This window comes from Bufo gargarizans, chromosome 5, assembly GCF_014858855.1.
Source record: "Bufo gargarizans isolate SCDJY-AF-19 chromosome 5, ASM1485885v1, whole genome shotgun sequence".
In the NCBI taxonomy this organism is placed as follows: domain Eukaryota; kingdom Metazoa; phylum Chordata; class Amphibia; order Anura; family Bufonidae; genus Bufo; species Bufo gargarizans.
In genome coordinates this window covers 221,347,266-221,370,694 of record NC_058084.1, presented here as the reverse complement: position 1 = coordinate 221,370,694, position 23,429 = coordinate 221,347,266, and the positions used below count along the sequence as shown (strand labels likewise).

General features: G+C 41.6%; 1 protein-coding gene across 1 annotated transcript in view; it reads left to right on the top strand.

Annotated features, from left to right (window-relative positions):
* Positions 1-23,429, top strand: part of ADCY1 (adenylate cyclase 1) — a 435,025-nt gene that overhangs the window by 50,727 nt on the left and 360,869 nt on the right. Inside the window, exons 2-3 of the mRNA XM_044294968.1 lie at positions 16,127-16,276; positions 19,535-19,653. Of these exons, the coding sequence (XP_044150903.1) occupies positions 16,127-16,276; positions 19,535-19,653 (269 nt within the window). The remainder of the gene's footprint in view (positions 1-16,126; positions 16,277-19,534; positions 19,654-23,429) is intronic.

Sequence of the window (23,429 nt, the reverse complement as noted above, 5' to 3'; positions counted from 1 at the left end):
CTTCAAATCAACTCAGTTCCACACAGTTCCACACGGCACTATTTGCAGAAAAAAACAAAAGCCAAAACATAATCCCAGTTGAGTAGAAAATAGTAAAGTAAAATTTTTCTATATCTTAATTTTCTCCCTCAGATGAATATAATCCTCAATTCTCCTAGACACCGTCACCCATAAGTTTTTAAATGGAGACTGTCACCTCATTTTCACCGATATAACTAAGAATGCTGCCCCACAGAAGATTCCAAGCATTCCTGTGTGCACTTTTGGGGTCATTTATCAAACTGGTGTAAAGTAGAACTGGCTTAGTTGCCCATAGCAACCAATCAGATTCCATCTTTCATTTTTAACAGCTCCTTTGGAAAATGATAGGTGGAATCTGATTGGCTGCCATGGGCAACTAAGCCAATTCTACTTTACACCAGTTTGATAAATTGATAAAACCCCATTTTTTTGTCTGTATTCCATGTCCCAGAAAATAGCTTTTAGGCCTCATGCACACAATTATATCTATTTTGAAGTCTGCAAATCCATTGTAACAATGCTTGTCCTTGTCCGCAAAATGGACAAGAATAGGACATGTTCTATTTTTTTGCAGAACGGACATGCGAACATACAAAATGCACACAGTCTTTTCAGTTTTTTTTGTGGGCCTAGTGAAATGAATTGTTCCGCATACGGACCTGTTAAAATACAGAGCCCTTATTCTTATGGAAAACAGCTCCTAAGAACCTAAAGCAAACCAGACTGAAGGGAGAGGGCTGCTTTAGCTGCTCATATCTTGGGATTAGTAGCAGCTAGAAATATTGGCCTGACCTTGTTTGATAGCTAGCATTCCAACCTTTCAAACTATACAAGAACCAGAACATTATATCCACTATATCAGTAGATATAGCGGTTAGAAATCAAGTCGGGATTGAAAACTGTTCTACTTCCACTTTCAGCTGTGCACTTGGGAGATATTTTCCAGCAGAATAAAAAATTAGCTTTTTCCCAACATGGAATACAGACACAAAGGGGGTAATTTACTATTCTGCTAGATATGCTGCTATCTGCAAATTGTCCTCACTCACACCAGGTCTAAAATTGTGGGGCAACGCGGTTAGTTATGTTGGTGAAAATGAGGCGACAGACCTTTAAGGGCCCTTGCACACAACCCTATGCCCTCCGAGATATACGGTCCGTGAGCGGGCCATATGTCCTGGAGTGGCATTGATTGTGCACACGGAAGCACACAGCATCATAGATTATATAAGTGTTGGACAATAGTCCCGCGGGCAACCTGACGTGCACAGTATCACAGTAACCTATGATGCTGTGTGCTCCCCTGCACACAATCAATGCCGCTTTGGGACATATGGGCCACTCACGGACCGTATGTCTCAGAGGGCATATGGTCATGTGCAAGGGGCCCTAACTGTGTTTTCATTAATTACATCTAAGATTTTTTTTGTTTAACTGTTGTGTGTGTGTGTGTGTGTGTGTGTGTGGTGGTGGGGGGGGGGGGGGGGATTCGCTCTGGTAGACACTTGGTAGCTGTGCAGGAATCTGAGCAAGTACCTAATACAAAAGAACAATCCCTGACTATACTGTATGTGGGACTGTCTATCTGGCCCACGGGTACAAATGGCAAGTATTGCGTGGCATATGCAATACCTTCTGTAGTTCAGCAGTCAACTCTCCAGGTATGGCTACACTGAGTTTTAAATTAGGCCCTAACGACCCATGTGACCCGCAGCTGTGGGCTATGGAAGCCCAGGACCGAAGCCCGGGTGGAGTGAGTATCCCACTGCCAACCTCACTCACTCTAGTACAAGCAGGTCCCAGTACGTATTTTACAATCTGTCTATGTTAGTTATGTCTAACATGGACCACACAGACTATCAACCCTGCTTATCCTCTGTCTGGGTTAACCTTTCGGTTCCCAGAGACGCACGCAAGACTTACCACACACTGTTTAACTGTTTCAATGGCAGATATCAGTTCTCCCAAACCATACCCTTCTCACACTGTATAATAAAAAAAAGTCTTCTAGCTTCTTTCTAAGGCTCCGTGTACTTAGGGTCCATTCACACATCCGTAATTGTTTTGCGGATCCGCAAAACACGGACACTGGCAATGTGCATTCTGCAATTTCCAGACTGCACATCTCCGTCACTATAATAGAAAATACCTAATAGAATAGGACATGTTCTATTCTTTTGCGGAAGCGGAAGCACGGATGCGGAAGTGCGGATCCGCAAATGCGGATGTGGACAGCAGATTCCGGCCCCATTGAAAATTAATGGGTCCGTACCCGTTCTACAAAATTGCGGAATGGATGCGGACCCATTTTGCGGACGTGTGAATGGACCCTTAATGTGTTAAAACACTGGGGAAGTTACTAGTCAAATAAGGCACAATTCTGATCAACAACTGGCACACATGCGGAGCCGTACATTTACTGAGTGGTTAGACACCTTCAGACAGTTTTTGCAGCTTTAATAACCTACAAAAACCTCTCTCTATTCATTAATACTAACCCATAGGCAAGATGATGAAACTAAACCTAACCCAAAAAAGGCACTATGGAATACCAATATACAGTCAGGTCCATAAATATTGGGACATGGACACAATTCTAACATTTTTGGCTCTATACACCACCACAATGGATCTGAAATGAAACAAACAAGATGTGCTTTAACTGCAGACTGACAGCTCTAATTTGAGGGTATTTACAAATCAGGTGAACGGTGTAGGAATTACAACAGTTTGCATATGTGCCTCCCACTTGTTAAGGGGCCAAAAGTAATGGGACAATTGGCCTCTCAGCTGTTCCATGGCCAGGTGTGTGTTATTCCCTCATTATCCCAATTACAATGAGCAGATAAAAGGTCCAGAGTTCATTTCAAGTGTGCTTTTTGCATTTGGAATCTGTTTCTATCAAGTCTCAAGAGCTGTCACTATCAGTGAAGCAAGCCATCATTAGGCTGAAAAAAAGACGCCCCTAGCAAGGTAAGTCACCTCAAGAGGAAATATCCTGCCACAACCTCCCCAAATATGCTACTTTTATCTATAATGGTAAAATTGCACAACTAGTATGAATCAAATAAACTGCCTTGATAATTGGTGATAAGTCATCTGTAGGAGGTCACAAACCCTAATGCAGTGTCACAAATATGATGTACAGATGACACCAAAATACTGTTTTGCAACCTCATTAATCCATCACAATCTCTAGTGCACAATTGTAACTAGACAATGATGCCAAACGTGCAATTCCACAAGCAATTAACCCCACATAGAACAGTAGCCTAGGGTTAAGAGTATCTACTCAGCTTTAATCACATAAATGGTCTCTAACATACCTAAGGACATGATAAATCACTGCTAGGACGACGCCTTAATCATCTGACACCTCGACGCGCGTTTCGCTCCTCAAAGCTTCTTCAGGAGATAATGTCAGTAATAACATGGGGATGTATATATAGAGAGAGAGAGCAAGTTAAATCACCTGGTGTGTGCTGATATTGCCGCAAATCCTCAATGATGTGTGGCCTCCTCGTAACGCAAGGATACGCCTCGCAATGACTTGTAAAGAGGCACGTCCAGGCCGAGGTCGCACAGAGCATGCGTTGGATTCCGCCCAGCTCACACCTGTGACTAAGATCTTAAAGTGGAAAGGGTGCAATATGGACATAAGGGCAACAGATACCGTAAGCTTATAGATATTAGCCCACAATGCAGTATGTAAGGCTCGAGGACATACAGTTGGTATTTAGTCAGCCACCAATTGTGCAAGTTCTCCCACTTAAAAAGATGAGAGGTCTGAAATTTTCATCATAGGTATACCTCAACTATGAGAGACATAATGAGAAAAAAAAATCCAGATAATCACATTGTCTGATTTTTAAAGAATTTATTAGCAGATTATGGTGGAAAATAAGTATTTGGTCAATAACAAAAGTTCATCTCAATACTTTGTTATATACCCTTTGTTGGCAATGACAGAGGTCAAACGTTTTCTGTAAGTCTTCACAAGGTTTTCACACACTGTTGATGGTATTTTAGCTTATTCCTCCATGTAGATCCCCTCTAGCGCAGTGATGTCATGGGGCTGTCGCTGGGCAACACGGACTTTCAACTCCTTCCAAAGGTTTTCTATGGGGTTGAGATCTGGAGACTGGCTAGGCCACTCCAGGACCTTGAAATGCTTCTTACAAAACCACTCCTTCATTGCCCGGGTGGTATGTTTAGGATCATTGTCATGCTGAAAGACCGAGGCACGTTTCATCTTCAATGCCCTTGCTGATGGAAGGCGGTTTTTACTCAAAATCTCACAATACATGGCCCCATTCATTCTTTCCTTTACATGGATCAATCGTCCTGGTCCCTTTGCAGAAAAACAGCCCCAAAGCATGATGTTTCCACCCCCATGCTTCACTGTAGGTATGGTGTTCTTTGGATGCAACTCAGCATTCTTTCTCCTCCAAACACGACGAGTTGAGTTTTTACCAAAATGTTATACTTTGGTTTCATCTGATCATATGACATTCTCCCTCCCGATTCTCTTCTGGATCATTCAAATGCTCTCTAGCAAACTTCAGACGGGCCCGGACATGTACTGGCTTAAGCAGGGGGACATGTCTGACACTGCAGGATTTGAGTCCCTGGCAGCGTAGTGTGTTACTGATGGTAGCCTTTGGTACTTTGGTCCCAGCTCTCTGCCGGTCATTCACTAGGTCCCCTAGTGTGGTTATGGGATTTTTGCTCACCGTTCTTGTGATCATTTTGACCTCACTGGGTGAGATCTTGCGTGGAGCCCCAGATCGAGGGAGATTATCAGTGGTCTTGTATGTCTTCCATTTTCTAATTATTGCTCCCTCAGTTTTCTTCGCATCATGCTGCTTGCCTATTGCAGATTCAGTCTTCCCAGCCTGGTGCAGGTCTACAATTTTGTTTCTGGTGTCCTTTGACAGCTCTTTGGTCTTGGCCATAGTGGAGCTTGGAGTGTGACTGTTTTTTTTTATCAGGTGTCTTTTATACTGATAACAAGTTCAAACAGGTGCCATTAATACAGGTAACGATTGGAGGACAGAGGAGCCTCTTAAAGAAGAAGTTACAGGTCTGTGAGAGCCAGAAATCTTGCTTGTTTGTAGGTGACCAAATACTTATTTTACTGAGGGATTTACCAATTTATTCATTAGAAATCCTACAATGTGATTTCTTGCAATCTTTTCCCCCCATTCTGTCTCTCATAGTTGAAGTGTACCTATGATGAAAATGACAGGCCTCTCTTATTTTTTTAAGTGGGAGAACTTGCACAATTGGTGGCTGACTAAATACTTTTTTGCCCCATTGTATACTGCTCATATTCTAATTAATAAAACTACTATAGTCACCAAAAGCTTGGACTGATTATATTTGGACCATACTCACTAATAATATCGAACTATATATATATATATATATATATATATATATATATATATATATAAAATGTGAATACACCAATTTATGAATACCTATACTGCTCATTATATAAAGTAAAAAAACAACAACAAAACACCATTTGTTATAGTTTATTTATCATGTCCTTAGGTATGTTAGAGACCATTTATGTGATTACAACTGAGTAGATATTCTTAACCCTAGGCTACTGTGTCTATGTGGGGTTAATTGTTTGTGGAATAGCACGTTTGGCATCATTGTCTAGTTACAATTGTGCACTAGAGATTGTGATGGATTAATGAGGTTGCGAAACAGTATTTTGGTGTCATCTGTACATCATATTTGTGACACTGCATTAGGGTTTGTGACCTCCTACAGATGACTCATCACCAATTATCAAGGCAGTTTATTTTATTCATACTAGTTGTGCAATTTTGCCACTATAGATAACAGTAGCATATTTGGGGAGGTTGTGGCAGGATATACTCCTACATTTCCTCTTGAGGTGAATTACCTTGCTAAGGGCGTCTTAGCCATGTCTTTGTCTGTATCAATTTTTACATCACATCTATCGCTGCCAAATTGTCTTATCATGTATACTTGTAATTAATTTAATAAAGAATATTTTTAAATACTTATTTACACTCGCCTAAAGAATTATTAGGAACACCTGTTCTATTTCTCATTAATGCGATTATCTAGTCAACCAATCACATGGCAGTTGCTTCAATGCATGTAGGGTTGTGGTCCTGGTCAAGACAATCTCCTGAACTCCAAACTGAATGTCAGAATGGGAAAGAAAGGTGATTTAAGCAATTTTGAGCGTGGCATGGTTGTTGGTGCCAGACAGGCCGGTCTGAGTATTTCGCAATCTGCTCAGTTACTGGGATTTTCACGCACAACCATTTCTAGGGTTTACAAAGAATGGTGTGAAAAGGGAAAAACATCCAGTATGCGGCAGTCATGTGGGCGAAAATGCCTTGTTGATGCTAGAGGTCAGAGGAGAATGGGCCGACTGATTCAAGCTGATAGAAGAGCAACGTTGACTGACATAACCACTCATTACAACCGATGTATTCAGCAAAGCATTTGTGAAGCCACAACACGCACAACCTTGAGGCGGATGGGCTACAACAGCAGAAGATCCCACCGGGTACCACTCATCTCCACTACAAATAGGGAAAACGGTCTACAATTTGCACGAGCTCACCAAAATTGGACTGTTGAAGACTGGAAAAATGTTGCCTGGTCTGATGAGTCTCGATTTCTGTTGAGACATTCAAATGGTAGAGTCGTTTTCTGGGCACACTTTAGGCCCCTTAGTGCCAATTGGCCATCGTTTAAATGCCACGGGCTACCTCAGCAGTTCTAAAGGAAAAAGGGGGTCCAACACTGTATTAGTATGGTGTTCCTAATAATTCTTTAGGTGAGTGTATATTGGTATTCCATAGTGCCTTTTTGGGGTTAGTGTTTGCAGCCTGTTTGCTAAGTGTCGTGGCTTAGTGCAGCGGCCCTGGAAGATGGTTTGCCGGGCTGCGGTGATCAGGGCAGTCTTTAACTCTGTACTAATGAAGCGCTTCCATTAAGGAAGCGCTTAATTAGTACAGAAGGACCAGGAAGCGGTGAAGGATCTGTACTCACCACTTCCTGGTCCACGCTCTGTGACCTCACACTGTGCGCCGCTATACACAGCCAGCAGACAGCAGAATGAAGAGGATCGCGCTGGTGACCAGGAGCAGGAGAGGTAAGTGTTTTTTTTTTTTTTTTTTTATTTGCACTAGGGGCTGATGGCTGACCTGGGGGACATATGGCTGACATGAGGGGCAGACATATGGCTGGCATGAGGTGCAGGCATGAGGGGCAGACATATGGCTGACATGAGGGGCAGACCTATGGCTGACATTGGGGGCTGATGGATGGCTAAAGGTTTGGGGGTTGATCTGAGCCATTGGGGGTCTGATCTGAGGTCTGATTAACATTGGGGGTCTGATTGCTGGTCTGACCTGAGGTGTAATGAAAAATATTTTTTTCTTATTGTTCTCCTCTAAAACCTAGGTGCATCTTATAGGGTGAAAAATACGGTACAGTGCAGCAGAGACCATAGTCAGTTTATATAGCCGTTATATAGTGTTATATATTTTAATATGCACCTTGTGTTTTGTTATGCGCGTGAATCAGTCCAGAACCCCCCTCGCATGAAACTGGTCCTTGGTCCAAAAAATGTTGGGGACCACTGGCTTAGTGGATATGGAACGTAGCTTTGTGGGGAAAGGGGTATGGGCTAAATGTGGTAGAGTATGGCCACAAATGCGCTTGTTTGGTGCATTTTTTTTAATGTAAAGAAAGCCAGCAAATAGGTGGTGTAATCTTAGAGTAGACAGTCTATAGGTGCGCTGGATTTATCAGCCAGTGTGATAAATCTGACTGTATTAGTAAATGTAAGCCACTGTTCATAAGCAAGAGATTTTACTATTTTGTCTAGTCTGCGGTAGTTAGTGTGAAGCATGTACAAGATCCATGTTAGGCTAGTAACCACATGAGTAATGGGTGTTGCTATATGTGAGGAATAGGGTGAACATTTGAAACCCACAAAGCAGAGAATGATCTGTATTTACAGGATGTTTAGGATTTTGCTTCCATGTGGAACAATAATCATAGCAAATCCTAGTTTTTCCACGCGCAAGGATGCAACCTGCATAATATTTATTTCACATACTTCATATACTTTGCACGTTATAATGGCAGGGCAGGGCATAATGTGAGTGCAATGTATTTTAGAAGCAATCAAAAGTTCGCCTATTATAGTCCTCTTGTGGGACTACTAAATGATTTAAAGAAGTACTAAAAAAGTATTACATAAAAAATAAAAAAAAGCTTTTCAATGGAAAAAATTGCAAAAATTAAATCTCCACTCATTTGGTATCACTGCGTCCATAACAACCTGCACTACTACACTATGCAATTTATTTCATACTGTGAATGCTGCCAAAAAAAAAAAAGGCAGAATTACTGTTTTCGGTTTTTTTGTCACCAAAAAAGGGAATAAAAAGCACTAAAAAAGTGATGCCAATTAAAACTACAAGGTGTCCTGCAAAAATTGAATCCATCACACAGCTCCGTAGAAAGAAATAAAAGTGCTTATAGTACTTATAATACATTTAGCTGTATTAGCGATAAAATGTCAAAAAAGTGAAAGAGTCTGAAGACATTCCAGAGGTGTGGTATATTATATACAGGGGAAGATCTGTTGTATAGGTGCTGATGACTCCAGGGTATTAGGCCTGATCCCGACAGCAGTAATTTCTGTGTCCTCATAGTAGTCATTGAAGTAAATGGTGCAAATCCTACTTCACTTTTGGTGCGTGCCGAAAAACTCCCATCATACACTATTCTTTCCTATCCGTCCGAGACTCATTCCAGCTGGATGTCATATGGATGTCCAGGTATCTGTGTTTTCTCGATGGAAATTTGAATGACCATATGAATCAACTGTAGGCTACATTCACATGGATGGGAAAAATTGTTGTGTGGTGGCTGTTTAAGTAATGGCTGTCACATGGCCATTTTTAGAACCTGTAGAAATCAATGGATCTATTCACATCTCCTATTTTGGTCTATTAGACAGGACTGCATCCATCTAACGGCTGGTCAAAACGGGTGCACTAAGTAAAAGATGCCTTGCAGGTGTTTAAAAAATAATTATTTATCTGTTCCACTTGCACTCGCAGGACACTTGTTCCTCATTAAATGCAGCAGGACCTGCACCCCCACTGTGATCACATCATCATGCTGGCTGCTCAGGTCTTGCTGCATTCAATGAGAAGTGAGTGTCCTGCATGTACAAATGGATGAGGTATTGTTTTTTTACACAAGTATGTTTATTCTGGGAGCCACTAATGGGGGCATTAATAATACTGGGGGTCACTAATGGGGCATTAATCACTCTTCAGGGACCATGGTGGGGGGCATTATGTATTAGGGTTGCACTAGGTTTTTATACTTTTGTACCTGGATTGATTCGATACTGGTGTTTTGCCTTTTACCGTTACTAGGCTGCGCTAATGCACAGCCTAGTATCAGAGAACATGGCGCGCGGTGCTCTCAGCACATGCCATGTACTCCTCAGCAGCACATGGGAGAAGGAGTCCCTCCCTCCCCTCTGTGCCATTGCTGCCAATGACAAGAAATAGGGGGATTTGTGGGATTAGTTGTAGGTTTTTTAGGGACCATTTTGAAGTATATATATAGTGTTGTAAAAAACTTTTATTATTTATTTTTAGAGGGAAAGATAAAACATACATTTTTTACATTATTTATTTAGGAATTTATTTACGGTGTTCACTGTGTGGTAAAAATACCATAACTTTATTATGTGGGTCAGTACACTGATGATAATACCACATTTCTATATTTTTTTATTTTCCTTTCCTCCTGCAGCCTGTCTGCTCTGAAGCTGCTCCCTCATTCTCATCCAGACTGATAACTGCTCATATCTCTGGTTTGGTACCAGCTAGAGATATGAGCTTTATATTGTTTGAATGCTAGAATGAAAGCAATATCTTCAGTACATGGGAAGATATCACTGTTAGAAATCGGGTTGCAGTGAATGTAGCTGAAAGTAAAAGCCGGTTTTACCTGCCATTATTCCCGACTTGATTTCTAACAGTGACAATTCCTCTGTTGCTTGTACTTTAGCTATCATTTTGGTCTTGTATGAAAACCTTATATGTCAGGCTTTCAAACAAGACCAGCTGCATGCTTCTACCATTGAGCAGATATCAGCATCTACAGCAGCCCTCCCCCTCCACTTTCTGCCAGAGCTCAGCTAGAGCAGGACAGTTAAAGGGGTTATCTGAGTTATATCTATATATGTTATGGTGGCTTATAAGATTATTAAAAATACATTTGTAATTTACTCACATTATTTATTCTGCAGGCTTTCTGAACTGCCGATGGGGGTCACGTGACCCCTGACGTCATCCACCAGGCTCTGGAGGTGATGTCTCGTGTACAGGCTTATCTGCCTTAGGGAGTGGACCAGCTCTGTACACAAAACATCTGAGCCTTGTGTGCCCCCCCTCCTCCGGCTGCCGTGGCGCATGCGCGATCCTTACCTGTGCCGCCAGCCGTGCAGAAAGTTTCAACAGTGTGCCTGCTCCCTCCCTGTGATCCTATCTAAGCTATATGATAGCTATATGTATCTAAGCTATATGACAGCTATATGTATCTAAGCTATATCTATATCAAAGCTATATGACAGCCATATGTATCTAAGCTACTGTATATGATAGCTATGTTTCTAAGCTATATGACAGCCAAACGTATCTAAGCTGTATGACAGCTATATGTATCTAAGCTATATGGCAGCTATGTGTATCTAAGCTATATGACAGTTATATGTATCTATGCTATATGACACCTATAGTATATGTCATATAGCTTAGATACGTATAGCTGTCATATAGCTTACAAAAAAGAAATGGAAGTGGCACCACTGAAAAAAGTTAGATGGTGTGCCAGCGGCTATGGAAACAATCCTCTATTCAAAGATAACATATAATAGAAATTCCACGGCACTCCTGTAGGTCGTAGTTAAAAAAATGTGTTCTTTAATCACCAATGCGACTTTGGGACTTTTTTCAAGCAGTGATACATACAAATGGTGCTGAGTACATATATAGGTAAAATACATAATTGCTAATTGCATGTGATTATCATAAAAATTCATATAAAACATGATTTAAACAAAATCTGTGCATATATAATATTTTCAATCAGTGCAATATTGTGATCCATAATCTCCATAAAATTTCATATAATGTCATTACATTCACTAGCCATAAAAAGCCATAAAGTGTCTAAAATTATAAATATTGAAAAACTATGTGCACACCAGATTAAAAACAAAGATTAAGGACATGATAGATTGCTAACCAGCATGGACTTATTCCTGCAAAAAAAACTGCATCAGGAAGTCTGACAGCGCATGCGCAAAAGACAAACTAAATAACTGTGGAGCGCAGGAAGCTGTTATGGAGTGGAACGCAAACACAGCAGTCACCTGACTGTCACCTGAGTGCATCACATCACCTGACAGGTCCACCCACCCCTCCCGACTAATAACACTATTCTCGGTCCTAATGGTTATATAACCGTATGTGTACTGCAAGATCTATAGGCAAAAATGCCTCAATGAAGTATATTATATAGAACTGTTCAGGGGAGAAAAATAAGACAAGAGCATACGGATATATAAAACTTATAAAGTAAAAATGTGAATACGACACACCCCATGTAACATAGAAACATAGAATGTGTCGGGAGATAAGAACCATTTGGCCCATCTAGTCTGCCCAATATACTGAATACTATGAATAGCCCTTGGCCCTATCTTATATGAAGGATGGCCTTATGCCTATCCCATGCATGCTTAAACTCCTTCACTGTATTTGCAGCTACCACTTCTGTAGGAAGGCTATTCCATGCATCCACTACTCTCTCAGTAAAGTAATACTTCCTGATATTACTTTTAAATCTTTGCCCCTCTAATTTAAAACTATGTCCTCTTGTAGCAGTTTTTCTTCTTTTAAATATTTTCTCCTCTTTTACCTTGTTGATTCCCTTTATGTATTTAAAAGTTTCTATCATATCCGCTCTGTCTTGTCTTACACGTGCGTTTCAGTAACCAATCGTTGGACACCAAATTCCGCCCCTGCAGCTTCTCACTCTCCTTTTAAAATACAGGAAATAAGAAGAGGACATAGTGTACACAGGTACCATTCATGTATCCGTGCCAACCTAAATGTTCCATAATTACACCCAGCTCCTCATGATTCTCCCACTGTCCATTATATATCATAAAAATACCAATAAATCAATTAAGACTACATCTTATTGTAGGCACCCACTGTATACACATTGAGACATGAGAAAATGCCATATCTCATGAGAGTGAGAAGCTCTAGCGCATTGCTCAGATTACCTGTAGCGCATTACTCAGGTTACCTGTAATGCATTACTCAGATTACATGTATTGCATTACTCAGATTACCTGTAATGCATTACTCGGGTTACCTCTAGCGCATTACTCAGATTACCTGTAGCACATTACTCAGATTACATGTAGTGCATTGCTCATATTACCTGTATCGCATTGCTTAGATCAGTGTTTCCCAACCAGCGTGCATCCAGCCTTTGGCTGTGCGGGCATGCTGGGAAGTGTAGTTTTGCAACAGCTGGAGGCACACTGGTTGGGAAACACTGGCTTAGATCACCTGTAGGGCATTGTTTAGATTACCTGTAGGGCATTGCTCTGGTTACCTGTATTGCATTGCTCTGGTTACCTGTATCGCATTGCTCTGGTTACCTGTATTGCATTGCTCTGGTTACCTGTATCGCATTGCTCTGGTTACCTGTATCGCATTGCTCTGGTTACCTGTATCGCATTGCTCTGGTTACCTGTATCGCATTGCTCTGGTTACCTGTATCACATTGCTCAGATTACCCGTAGCGCATTACTCAGGTTACCTGTAGAACATTATTCAGATTACCTGTAGCGCATTACTCGGGTTACCTGTAATTCATTACTCAGATTATATGTAGTGCATTACTCAAATTACCTGTAATGCATTATTCAGATTACATGTAGTACAATACTCAGATTACCTGTAGCACATTACTTAGATTACCTGTAGAGCTTTACGCAGATTACCTGTAGAGCTTTACTCAGATTACCTGTAGAGCTTTACTCAGATTACCTGTAGAGCATTACTCAGATTACCTGTAGCGCATTACTCAGATTACATGTAGTTTATTGCTCATATTACCTGTATTGCATTGCTTAGATTATCTGTAGGGCATTGCTTAGATTACCTGTATCGCATTGCTCAGGTTACCTGTAGTGCATTGTTTAGATTACCTGTAGCGCATTACTCGTGTTACTTGTAATGCATTACTCAGATTATATGTAGTGCATTACTCAGATTACCTGTAATGCATTACTCAGATTATATGTAGTGCATTACTCAGATTACCTGTAATGCATTACTAAGGTTACCTGTAGCACATTACTTAGATTACCTGTAGAGCATTGCTCAGATTACCTGTAGTTCATTACTCAGATTACCTGTTCCTTCGCTCAGATTACCTGTACCTTCGCTCAGATTACCTGTAGCACATTACTCAGATTACCTGTACATTCACTTAGATTACCTGTACCTTCTCTCAGATTACCTGTAGCGTATTACTCAGATTACCTGTACATTCGCCTAAATAACCTGTACATTCGCTTAAATAGCCTGTACCTTCGCTCAGATTACCTGTACCTTCTCTCAGATTACCTGTAGCGCATTACTCAGATTACCTGTACCTTCGCTCAGATTACCTATATTTTCTCTCAGATTACTTGTACCTTCGCTCAGATCTGGGTGTTTTTGCTGTCATAAATCGTACTACGGTTAGGCTTCTTAGGGGAGCAGTATGCACTGGTGAGCTGCAGGGCTTTTAATCTGACTAATTCCACCTAATGCTGTTGCTGTGTCGTGTGAAAATCTAATTTCAAGCAATAATTCTGCATACGTATGAGGAAATAGTTCCTGTACTAATCTATGTCTGTCTTTGAGTTTCCTCCGGGGTCTTTACAAACGCTCTATATTTAGGTTTCCTGCAGGAGCTGGATGCTAAGAATTTTTTGCGTCTTGAGTAGGGTGACTGTTTCCATGGTATTTATATTACGAGGCTGGCATTATGTCACTACTCCGTGCTCACCACAATCAACCTTCTGAATAAGATCTATTAAAACAAAGAGCTGTTTGATATCTGCTAATTTATCCTATAACGAATACATAGCAAAGGGAACAAAAGCGTCTCTAATTATAGAGCATAACGCTCATTCAGAAGTTGTAGTCACGTGCCAGTGTACACCCTCGTCCAACATGCCGAGAATGGCACCAATAATATTACTTGCATTATAATTATATAGATATGTTCAGATAGTATATGGAATAATATGTGAATGAGTAATGTCGGCTAATCTGTAAGGTCTAGATTTACCTTTGGACGGGGCTATCTAAAGTTGCCCAGAATGTTTTTTGTGAAAACATTAACCATAATGGTAATAAAACTGATAATTTTTAACCAATAAAATTTGCAGTAATACGTGCTTCTAACTTTTCCTGGGTCTTTAGTAGTAAACGCTACAGTCATATCATTTACTATCTATGTCGTTAAAAAAAATGTGAGCCAAAGCAAATGTAGAACACTTTCATGTTTGAAGAAAGTTTATTTGTCCTTAAAGAGTTTGGGCAAGTTATAACAAACCTGTCTTAGTGCTCTCAAATATGATAAAATAATGAAAGAATGTCCCCCCCCCCCCCCCCCCACAGTTAACCCTCTGCTGTTTATAGCAATGCAGCTCAGATATCCAAATTAACCCCAGCCCGGGGTCTTACAAAGGATTCTGGACCTGCCAGCTAGGCCCCAGGCTCGGTCTCATAGGCAACTTTCATTATAATACTGAGAGTTACAAAGCATTACAACACTAAGCTAGTTTCATAGAGAGTAGAGATGAGCGAACTTCTGTTTTAAGTTCGGCGTCTAAAGTTCGGGTTTGGATTAGCGGAGAATCCCGATCTGGAACCGGATATGGATTCCGACTTCCGTTGTGGTCCGTGGTAGCGGAATCAATAATCGGCCATTATTGATTCCGCTACCACGGACCACAACGGAAGTCGGAATCCATATCCGGTTCCAGATCGGGATTCTCCGCTAATCCAAACCCGAACTTTAGACGCCGAACTTAAAACAGAAGTTCGCTCATCTCTAATAGAGAGAACAACCTGCCGGAGTTCTCAGGATCTGGCATTGCCCTCTGGACCCCATAGACTATAAATGCCGGGATTCGGATGGACAAAAATAGCTGGGGATTGGCTGGATCCTCGCTGGTTCCCATTACAGTCAATGAGCCATACGGCTAGTGCGGAATAAGCCTGCATGATTTCTGTGCTGCATATGTGAAAGTAGCCTAAAATCTGAAGTGGTATCTCTGTAATTGTAATGACCAGCAGAGTAAAGTTCATTTCATGTTTCCTGTCCGGAGGGAAAACAGTAGCAGAGTTGCTGTCTTTTCTTTATCAGACATCCCAAAAAGAGAATAAAAAGTAATCAAAAAGTCCTATGTAACCAATGATGATGGAACTCATCCTGTAAAAAGTAAGCCCTCACACAGCTCCATAGAAAGAAAGGAAAAAGTATGGTTGTCAGAAATGGCTGTACTGGTATCCAGAGGATGTTCAATAGTAACCCAATCGATCAAAATCTGTGCTGAATCCGGCAGTGTACCCAAACAGGGAGTTTCTGTCCACATTTATGGCATTTCAGTGCCCAGTAGAACCCACTTAACAATTCAAAGGGTGTGGTGTGCCTCAGAAGGCAATAAAAGGAAAAAAAAAAATCTGTAAAAAGTAAAACTGAATATAAATGCCTTTTTCATGGCTACGGTGCTAAATTGTGATAGATACACATTTCTTGACTTCAAATTGCCAGAGTTTCAGGCATGGTACCTTGGTTTGTTTCTAGTCATAGACTGTGTGGCTAACAATGCTTAGCTTCTAACATGTAAGCCGGACATTTTGACTACTAGAATGGTGTTGAAATGTAATAATTCGCAAGGCTAATAATAACTCTGTTTTATTTTCAGCTTGTGGCCAATACTATTCTTTTTGTCAGTGTAAATTTGTCTGGGGTCTTCGTGCGGATTTTGACAGAAAGGGCCCAGAGAAAGGCTTTTCTTCAGGCAAGAAACTGCATAGAGGACAGGCTCAGGCTGGAAGATGAAAATGAAAAACAGGTCAGTGTGCACTATTAAAGGGACTCTGTCACCATGAAAATGCAATGTAAGCTGCAGGCAGCAGGGTTTAGAGCAGGAGGAGCGGAGCAGACTGAGATAGAGCTTTGTGGGTTTAGTATCACTGGTTAAGGAGGCGGACATCTATCGGAGAGGGAAGGCTGTCAGTCACTGATAGGACCGACTCCCTGACTTCAGGATTTTACCTGTACAAGGGTACAATTTTCTGCAACTGAAAATCAGTTCCATTCCCCTGAATAAAGCTTGCAGAATTCAATGTCCTTGCCGGCCCTTTGAAATGAACGGAACTGATTTTCAGTTGTTGAATATTCTGCAAAAAAAAATCTGGGAGCGAACCCTAAAGCACAAGTTATACTGAACCATCGGTCTGCTCGGCTCCTCCTGCTCATGGGCCGTGCCTGCTGCATGTTGACCTTCACCTGGGTCCATACCCTTTCTCTTTCTGCCAGCCTCTTATTACTATCTTATCACAAAAGTGATTGTATTATATTGTATTATTTATATATTCAGTACTTGTTAAATATAGCTGCTATTGAGGATGGTCTATCCCATGAATAATGTAAAAAATGAAAAACTACATATATACATTGACAGTCTCTCTCTTACTAAGCTAGCCTTTTGCCCCACATGGATGCGAACCCCCCCCCCCCCCCCATTCCCTCCTCCAATTGCTTTGCTATATTTACTTCAATCTAGCAGCTTGAAGGAGTGTCCTTTCTTAGAGGATATGTCCTTACTGCTGCAGCTCTCTCCCTAAATGTCCCAGTTTCTAACAGTAAATATGGCTGGCGGTGGCTGAAGGATAGAATTGAGCAGCCGGGGCTATACAAATAGATTTCAGTGGCTATGCTAAATTTTAATTACATGCAAATACTAAAGTATTCAGATTTGTGGCACTATTTGAAAAATGTAGGATATTTTACATGGGACAACCCCTTTTAAGGGTTGATCTTCAAAGAGGTTGTATTTCACATTGCAGATTTTGCAGCTTCTGCAGCAGAAACCCTCTGGTCTGGGCCACAGTTTTCAATTACAATGTAGAGGACCTGCTCACAGTAGAACCCGATTCAATAGCAATTCAAGTGAATGGGATATTTTATGCAATTTTTAAGATGTGCATTAAATGTGCTGCCCATTATACAATGTGCAGCATTGTTTTCCCACAATGATGAAAATTCACTCCCCTGAAGTACGTGGGGCTTCTCAGCCTCCTCCCCCTCCATAGACCTCTGTGGGCAGCAGCGGTATCTGGACCTCTCAGTGAGCCCCTAACCTTCTGCAGGAGGACGGGAGGAGAAGTCTTAACTGGAGAAGATATATGACATAATTTCTTATATTGGTTCGCACTACCGTAAGCATATGGCTGAATTTGGATTAGACAGGTTTTGTAACCTGTGTTCTAAATGTACTAGTTTCTCTTTGTTTAGATACAGTAGCATAACAAAGTGTTTGTTTAAAGAGGACCTTTCATCTGTTTAACCCTAGTCTAATTAGGGTCTTGTCTTATAGTGCGCCCCCCACTGATGTCATCACACTTTATTTTTTTCAAAGACCCCCCCGGTTAATCCACTGTTGTCCCCCATTGATTTTGGCGCCTTATATTCTAATTAGCTGACTTGGTTATACTAGGCAGAGACTGGAGCGGTTCTCTTCTCCCTGGCTGTGAGCGCATCCAATCAGAGCGCACCGCTCATAGCCAGGGAGTGCGATGACATCAGTGGGGGCTGCCCTATAAGGTAAGACCCTAATTAGACTAGGGCTAAACTGATGAAAGGTCCTCTTTAATATGTTTTCTCTCATGTAAATGAATCATTATTGCTGATGGGTAAATGACTGAAAATTCTTAGCGCTTTGGAGTGAACAAATCTAAAATCACCAGGGGAATTACTTACATCTTTAAATTGGCTGGCATCTCGATTCTTGCAAAAAAGATAAATGCCATTACATTTTTTCCTTATGTGTATAATCTCATTTCCCCCTTTAATTTCTTAAAGAAAAGCACTGACCTGAAAGTTTCCTAAAGGGGTTATGCCATGATTGATTTAAAAAAGGAAAATCAGAGATCATATAGTACATGACAGTCTCTTTTTAACAAAGCTAGAACAGCCCTGTACCTGGGTCCAGAGATCTCCCCATTCATTGCTCCAATTGTTCTGCTAGATGTATTTCAGGCTGGCAGCTCAGGGGGGTCTCCTTTCTCGGGGAAGGGGGGGGGGGGGGGTGTCTCCTTTCTGCTGTAGCTCTTTCTCTGCCACAGCTTCTAACTGAAGATAGGGTAAGTGGCAGTTAAAAAAATTTAAACTGAGCACATTTGACCAGCTTAGTGAGGTGGGCAAGAAATAAGGAAAAGAAAAAACGGCAGGTGGAGCTATACAGATCCATTGTATTGAATAGCTCACTGGCTAAACTACATTTTTAATTACATGCAGTTAGAAAAATATTCAGAGCCAGATCCTGGTTTGAGAAATTTTTCATGGCACAACCCCTTTAAGGTACTAAAAAGCACTCACTAGTTATAATGTGCATCAGTTTATGCCTTTCATTCTTCATAGCCAGGCCTACATGTCTATTCTGTTCACTTCTGTAATTAACCGGCTGCGTGTTTCTCAAGACCATCTTATAAATGCCAGTAAATTCTACTCATTTATGATGGTCTTGGGGTGCAAAGACCTACCTGGTACTTCTGGACGTCTCTCCCCTGATGACCCAATGAGTGGTGCTGGTCATTTAAAGGTAGTCTTGTGCTGTTTGGAACCAGGTGTACGTCTTCATCTCTGCTGATACTGCCTATGTTTCTGCAGTGGTGGTGGTGGTCTTCTCTCCATATTATGGGGGCACCAGAGTGTGACCACATTCTGTAACACTGCGCTTCTGGGTTGCAGTGCAGAACACTTAGCAGCTCAACAAACAGGAGTGGCTTAAGATGCAACAATGTGCACTACAATTGTCACTAATTTTACCACAAAGTAAGCTAAGCAATGGCTGTGTAAAATCAGAAAGGTGCTTCGCTGTGCACCATAATACAGTATAATACAGTATTATAGATGGCGTTAGTTATCATGTTCTCCAGAAGCAGTGCCACTCTTCAGTCCTGTGTAGAGACAATAACTGCTCCTCGCGATGGGTGGAGAGAGGACTGAATGTCAAGTTTATACTATGGCATCAGAAGTATATTTTATTTTATTTCATTTATTTATTCCTTAGGAATATTAAATTATGTTTCAAATGTGTTTCCTTTAGGAGCGTCTTTTAATGAGTCTTTTACCTAGAAATGTTGCTATGGAAATGAAGGAAGATTTTCTGAAGCCACCTGACAGAATTTTCCATAAGATTTATATTCAAAGACATGACAATGTTAGGTAAGATTGACATCGAAGCATAAAATATTTTTTAAATGGAAACTCTGACTACAAATATGTAGTGACATGTAGTGACACTCCTGTTTAAGTGAGTCTCTTCTTCTTACGATGCATGTACAACAATCATTATATCCTATGTACAGATTAACAACTGAGAACATCATTTAGTATTCACATTGATTTGTAAATGTAAGCTCTGGATTCTTTGGTGCCATATATGTAACTCCACATTGATTCCATGTATATGTGCACACATGCCTTGCTTATAAAAAAGGAATGCTGAACTGCTAAATACAAGGGGAGTCAAAAGTCTCAGGACACCCTGTTATTTCAGAAACGAAAGGTAAAATGAAATGTCTCAATACTCCAACAAGTAATAGGTAAGGGGGCCTATGTCCTGAACATGGCCACCATCTTGGATCAAGGGTGCATTTTTAAAATGGGAAGGGGCTCATGTAGTCAGATTTGCTATATCTTTTGTGTTTCAAAAGTTATCAACCCAGAAAGTGGCAACAACAACCGGGAACGTTCCCTGTGATGCACAGCTATTTGATGTGTACAATGTGTTGTCCCTGGTGCTGAAGACAGAACTTCCTGTGTTGATAACTTTTGACTCACAGGAGATATTGAAAATCTGATTGCGGCAATCAATTTCTGAGGAAATTCTGGTCCTCTATGAGATTGGAAAAAATGTGCCCTTCACCCAATAATGTGGCTTTCAAGATGGCGGTCATGTTCCAGACATAGGCTAATAGATAGGCCCCCTCACCCATTACTTGCTAGGGTACTCCGATATTTCATTTTTCCTTTTTTTTCTGAACTAAAAGCGTGTCCTGAGACGTTTGACTCACCCTGTAGATATATACCCCACAGTCCTATGTAATGCAGCCATGGTCACCTAGAGACCATTCTGTACAAGTAAATTGATAAACAATAAATAGATTGTAAAACCAGAATGCTAAGTATTCCCCCATTAGTCGTATGCAGTTAGACCATTGATGTGCTGTAGACCTGTTGCTAACTGAGCACCAGAGATCACATGATTTGTAGGTGCGGAGTCACATGGCTGACACCTTTAGTCCTATGGTTGCTTCACACAGGAATGATCTATAGGATATGCCATTCTCATGGCAGGAGCCCACTGCACTGATATGATATGTGAGCACAATTCTATATATATATGTATGTTGGAAAACTGGATCATTTCCTATTTTGTACACAAATGCATTAACAACTGAACAATGGTTAACCCTTTCAGCCACCTCGTATACCTGAACAATTAACATTTCAGGTCTAAATGACATACTTTCTGCCTTCAGATGCTACTAAGGGGAGCTCCTTAGTGAGTATCCCAGTTCGGTAGAGCTCTATCAATTTGCATGTGGTAAGTGCAGGCAGCCAGAGCTTTGTATGTCTGTGTGAAAAATGGAGCTGATGTATTAAGACATTTATCAGCTCAGAAGTCTAGGTGTTCACTTTCAAGTTACTAGGCTGTAGTTATAAAGAGGTATGGGGTCATTTTTCAAACTGGTGTAAAGTAGAACTGGCTTAGTTGCCCATAGCAACCAGATTCAACCTTTCATGTTCCAAAGGAGTTGTGAAAAATGACAGGTGGAATCTGATTGGTTGCTATGGGCAACTAAGCCAATTCTACTTTACACCAGTTTGATAAATGTCCCCAGTAATTCTTATTTCAGTCCCCCACAGTAAAAGCCTTTTTACATGGACTGACTTTGCAGTCAATTATAGGGAACGATCCGTTTGTTCAAGATAATTGCCTGCTCATCAGATAAGATAAAAAATGCATCTACTGCGGTCGCTGGTCCCCTAGAGGATCATTATTTCCAGGCAGCAGATTACTGTTTACACTGGCCTATCTGCTGCCCAGAAACAATGATTTTGGTGTCTGCATCAATGATGCTGTCACCTGATGAAGTTTGCTCATTCATAGGGTGATCGGAGGCACCGTTACATGGGCCAATTATTGAGGACGAGCATTCGTTCTCTATTATTAGCCCGTGTGGCTACTTTCACACTCGCGTTTGGTGTGGATTTGTCATGGATCTGCACAGACTGATCCGTTCAGATAATACAACCGTCTGCATCCGTTCAGAATGGATCCGTTTGTATTATCTTTAACATAGCCAAGACGGATCTGTTTTGAACACCATCGAAAGTCAATGGAGGATGGATCCGTTTTATATTGTGCCAGATTGTGTCAGTGAAAACTGATCCGTCCCCATTGTCTTACATTGTGTGTCAGAACAGATCCGTTTGGCTCAGTTTCGTCAGATGGACACTAAAACACTGCAAGCAGCGTTTTGGTGTCCACCTCCAGAGCGGAATGGAGACGGAACGGAGGCAAACTGATGCATTCTGAGCGGATCCTTATCCATTCAGAATGCATTAGGGCAAAACTGATCCGGACCACTTGTGAGATTCCTGAACAGATCTCACAAACGGAAAGCCAAAACGCCAGTGTGAAAGTAGCCTAATAGGGGGCCTTAAAGTGTACATACATTTTTACACTGTTGCAAATAGCATAATAATGATTTTTGTAATATATTTGATTGATAAATGATTTTGTTTTAGTACCTTAACAGGACCCTCGAAAGCACTATGCACTACAGCCATGTATGCAGTGTTCAGATTCTGACTTCTACAATATGTGCTGCAGTGAGCTCTGTATTGTCAGTTTTGGAAGAGCAGAGGGCAACTATGTTCTCCTGTTTATGCCCTCTGCTCTTCCGAAATTCCTGGCAAAGAACATCAGTACGAGGTACTCTGCACTGATGGGCCAAGCAGAGGGAGCGAGGACATGCAGGAGCAGAAACATGCTATGTAGAGCTGGCTGTCATCGCTGCACTAAAGCCTGTCATAGTACATCAGTGCAGTATATCCTATACCAGGCATGCTCAACCTGCGGCCCTCCAGCTGTTGCGAAACTACAACTCCCAGCATGCCTTAACAGCCTACAGCTATCAGCCTACAGCAGTGCAGGGTGGGAGTTGTAGTTTTACAACAGCTGGAGGGCCGCAGGTTGAGCATCCCTGTCCTATACCGATAGTCTATGAGGTTTTAGTGAATACGTACACCACATACTTGGCTGCAGTGAAGAGCGCTTCAGAAAGGCCAAGTTTGGCTACAAAAACAGTAAAATCTATAAATAAAATATATTCCAAAAATCATTATTCTGGTTTATTAAACAGTTTAGAAAAAATTACTTGAAGGTTTAGGTACACTTTAACCCCTTAAGGACACAGGGCGTACCGGTACGCCCTATTTCCCGAGTCCTTAAGGACCAAGGGCGTACCGGTACGTCCTGACTTAAAATCGGCATTCCGGCGCCGCGGGGGTTAATCGGAACGGGATTTCGGCTGAAATCATTCAGCCGGCATCCCGTAACAACGCAGGGGGGGGTCATTTGACCCCCCCGTATCGGCGATCGCAGAAAACCGCAGGTCAATTCAGACCTGCGGTTTTCTGCGTTTCCGGTCCATTCGGGTGTCCGGTGACCCGATGAACCGGAAAAAGACTGCGATCGGTGGCGTAATTATACACCACCAATCGCAGTCCGAGGATTTGAGGAGGCGGTGCTGGCCCTGGTGCTGAACACTGCTGTCCAGGGTGCTGATTGGTGCAGGGGAGAGAGGCGCGAGATTCAAACTTCCTGCGCTCCTCTCTCCCCTCCTCTTCCTGTTCTGCACGAGCACCCGGCAGCATCGTCCAGCACCAGCTCCTGTGTCCCCCTAATCGCCATCCATCACCCTCCTGCA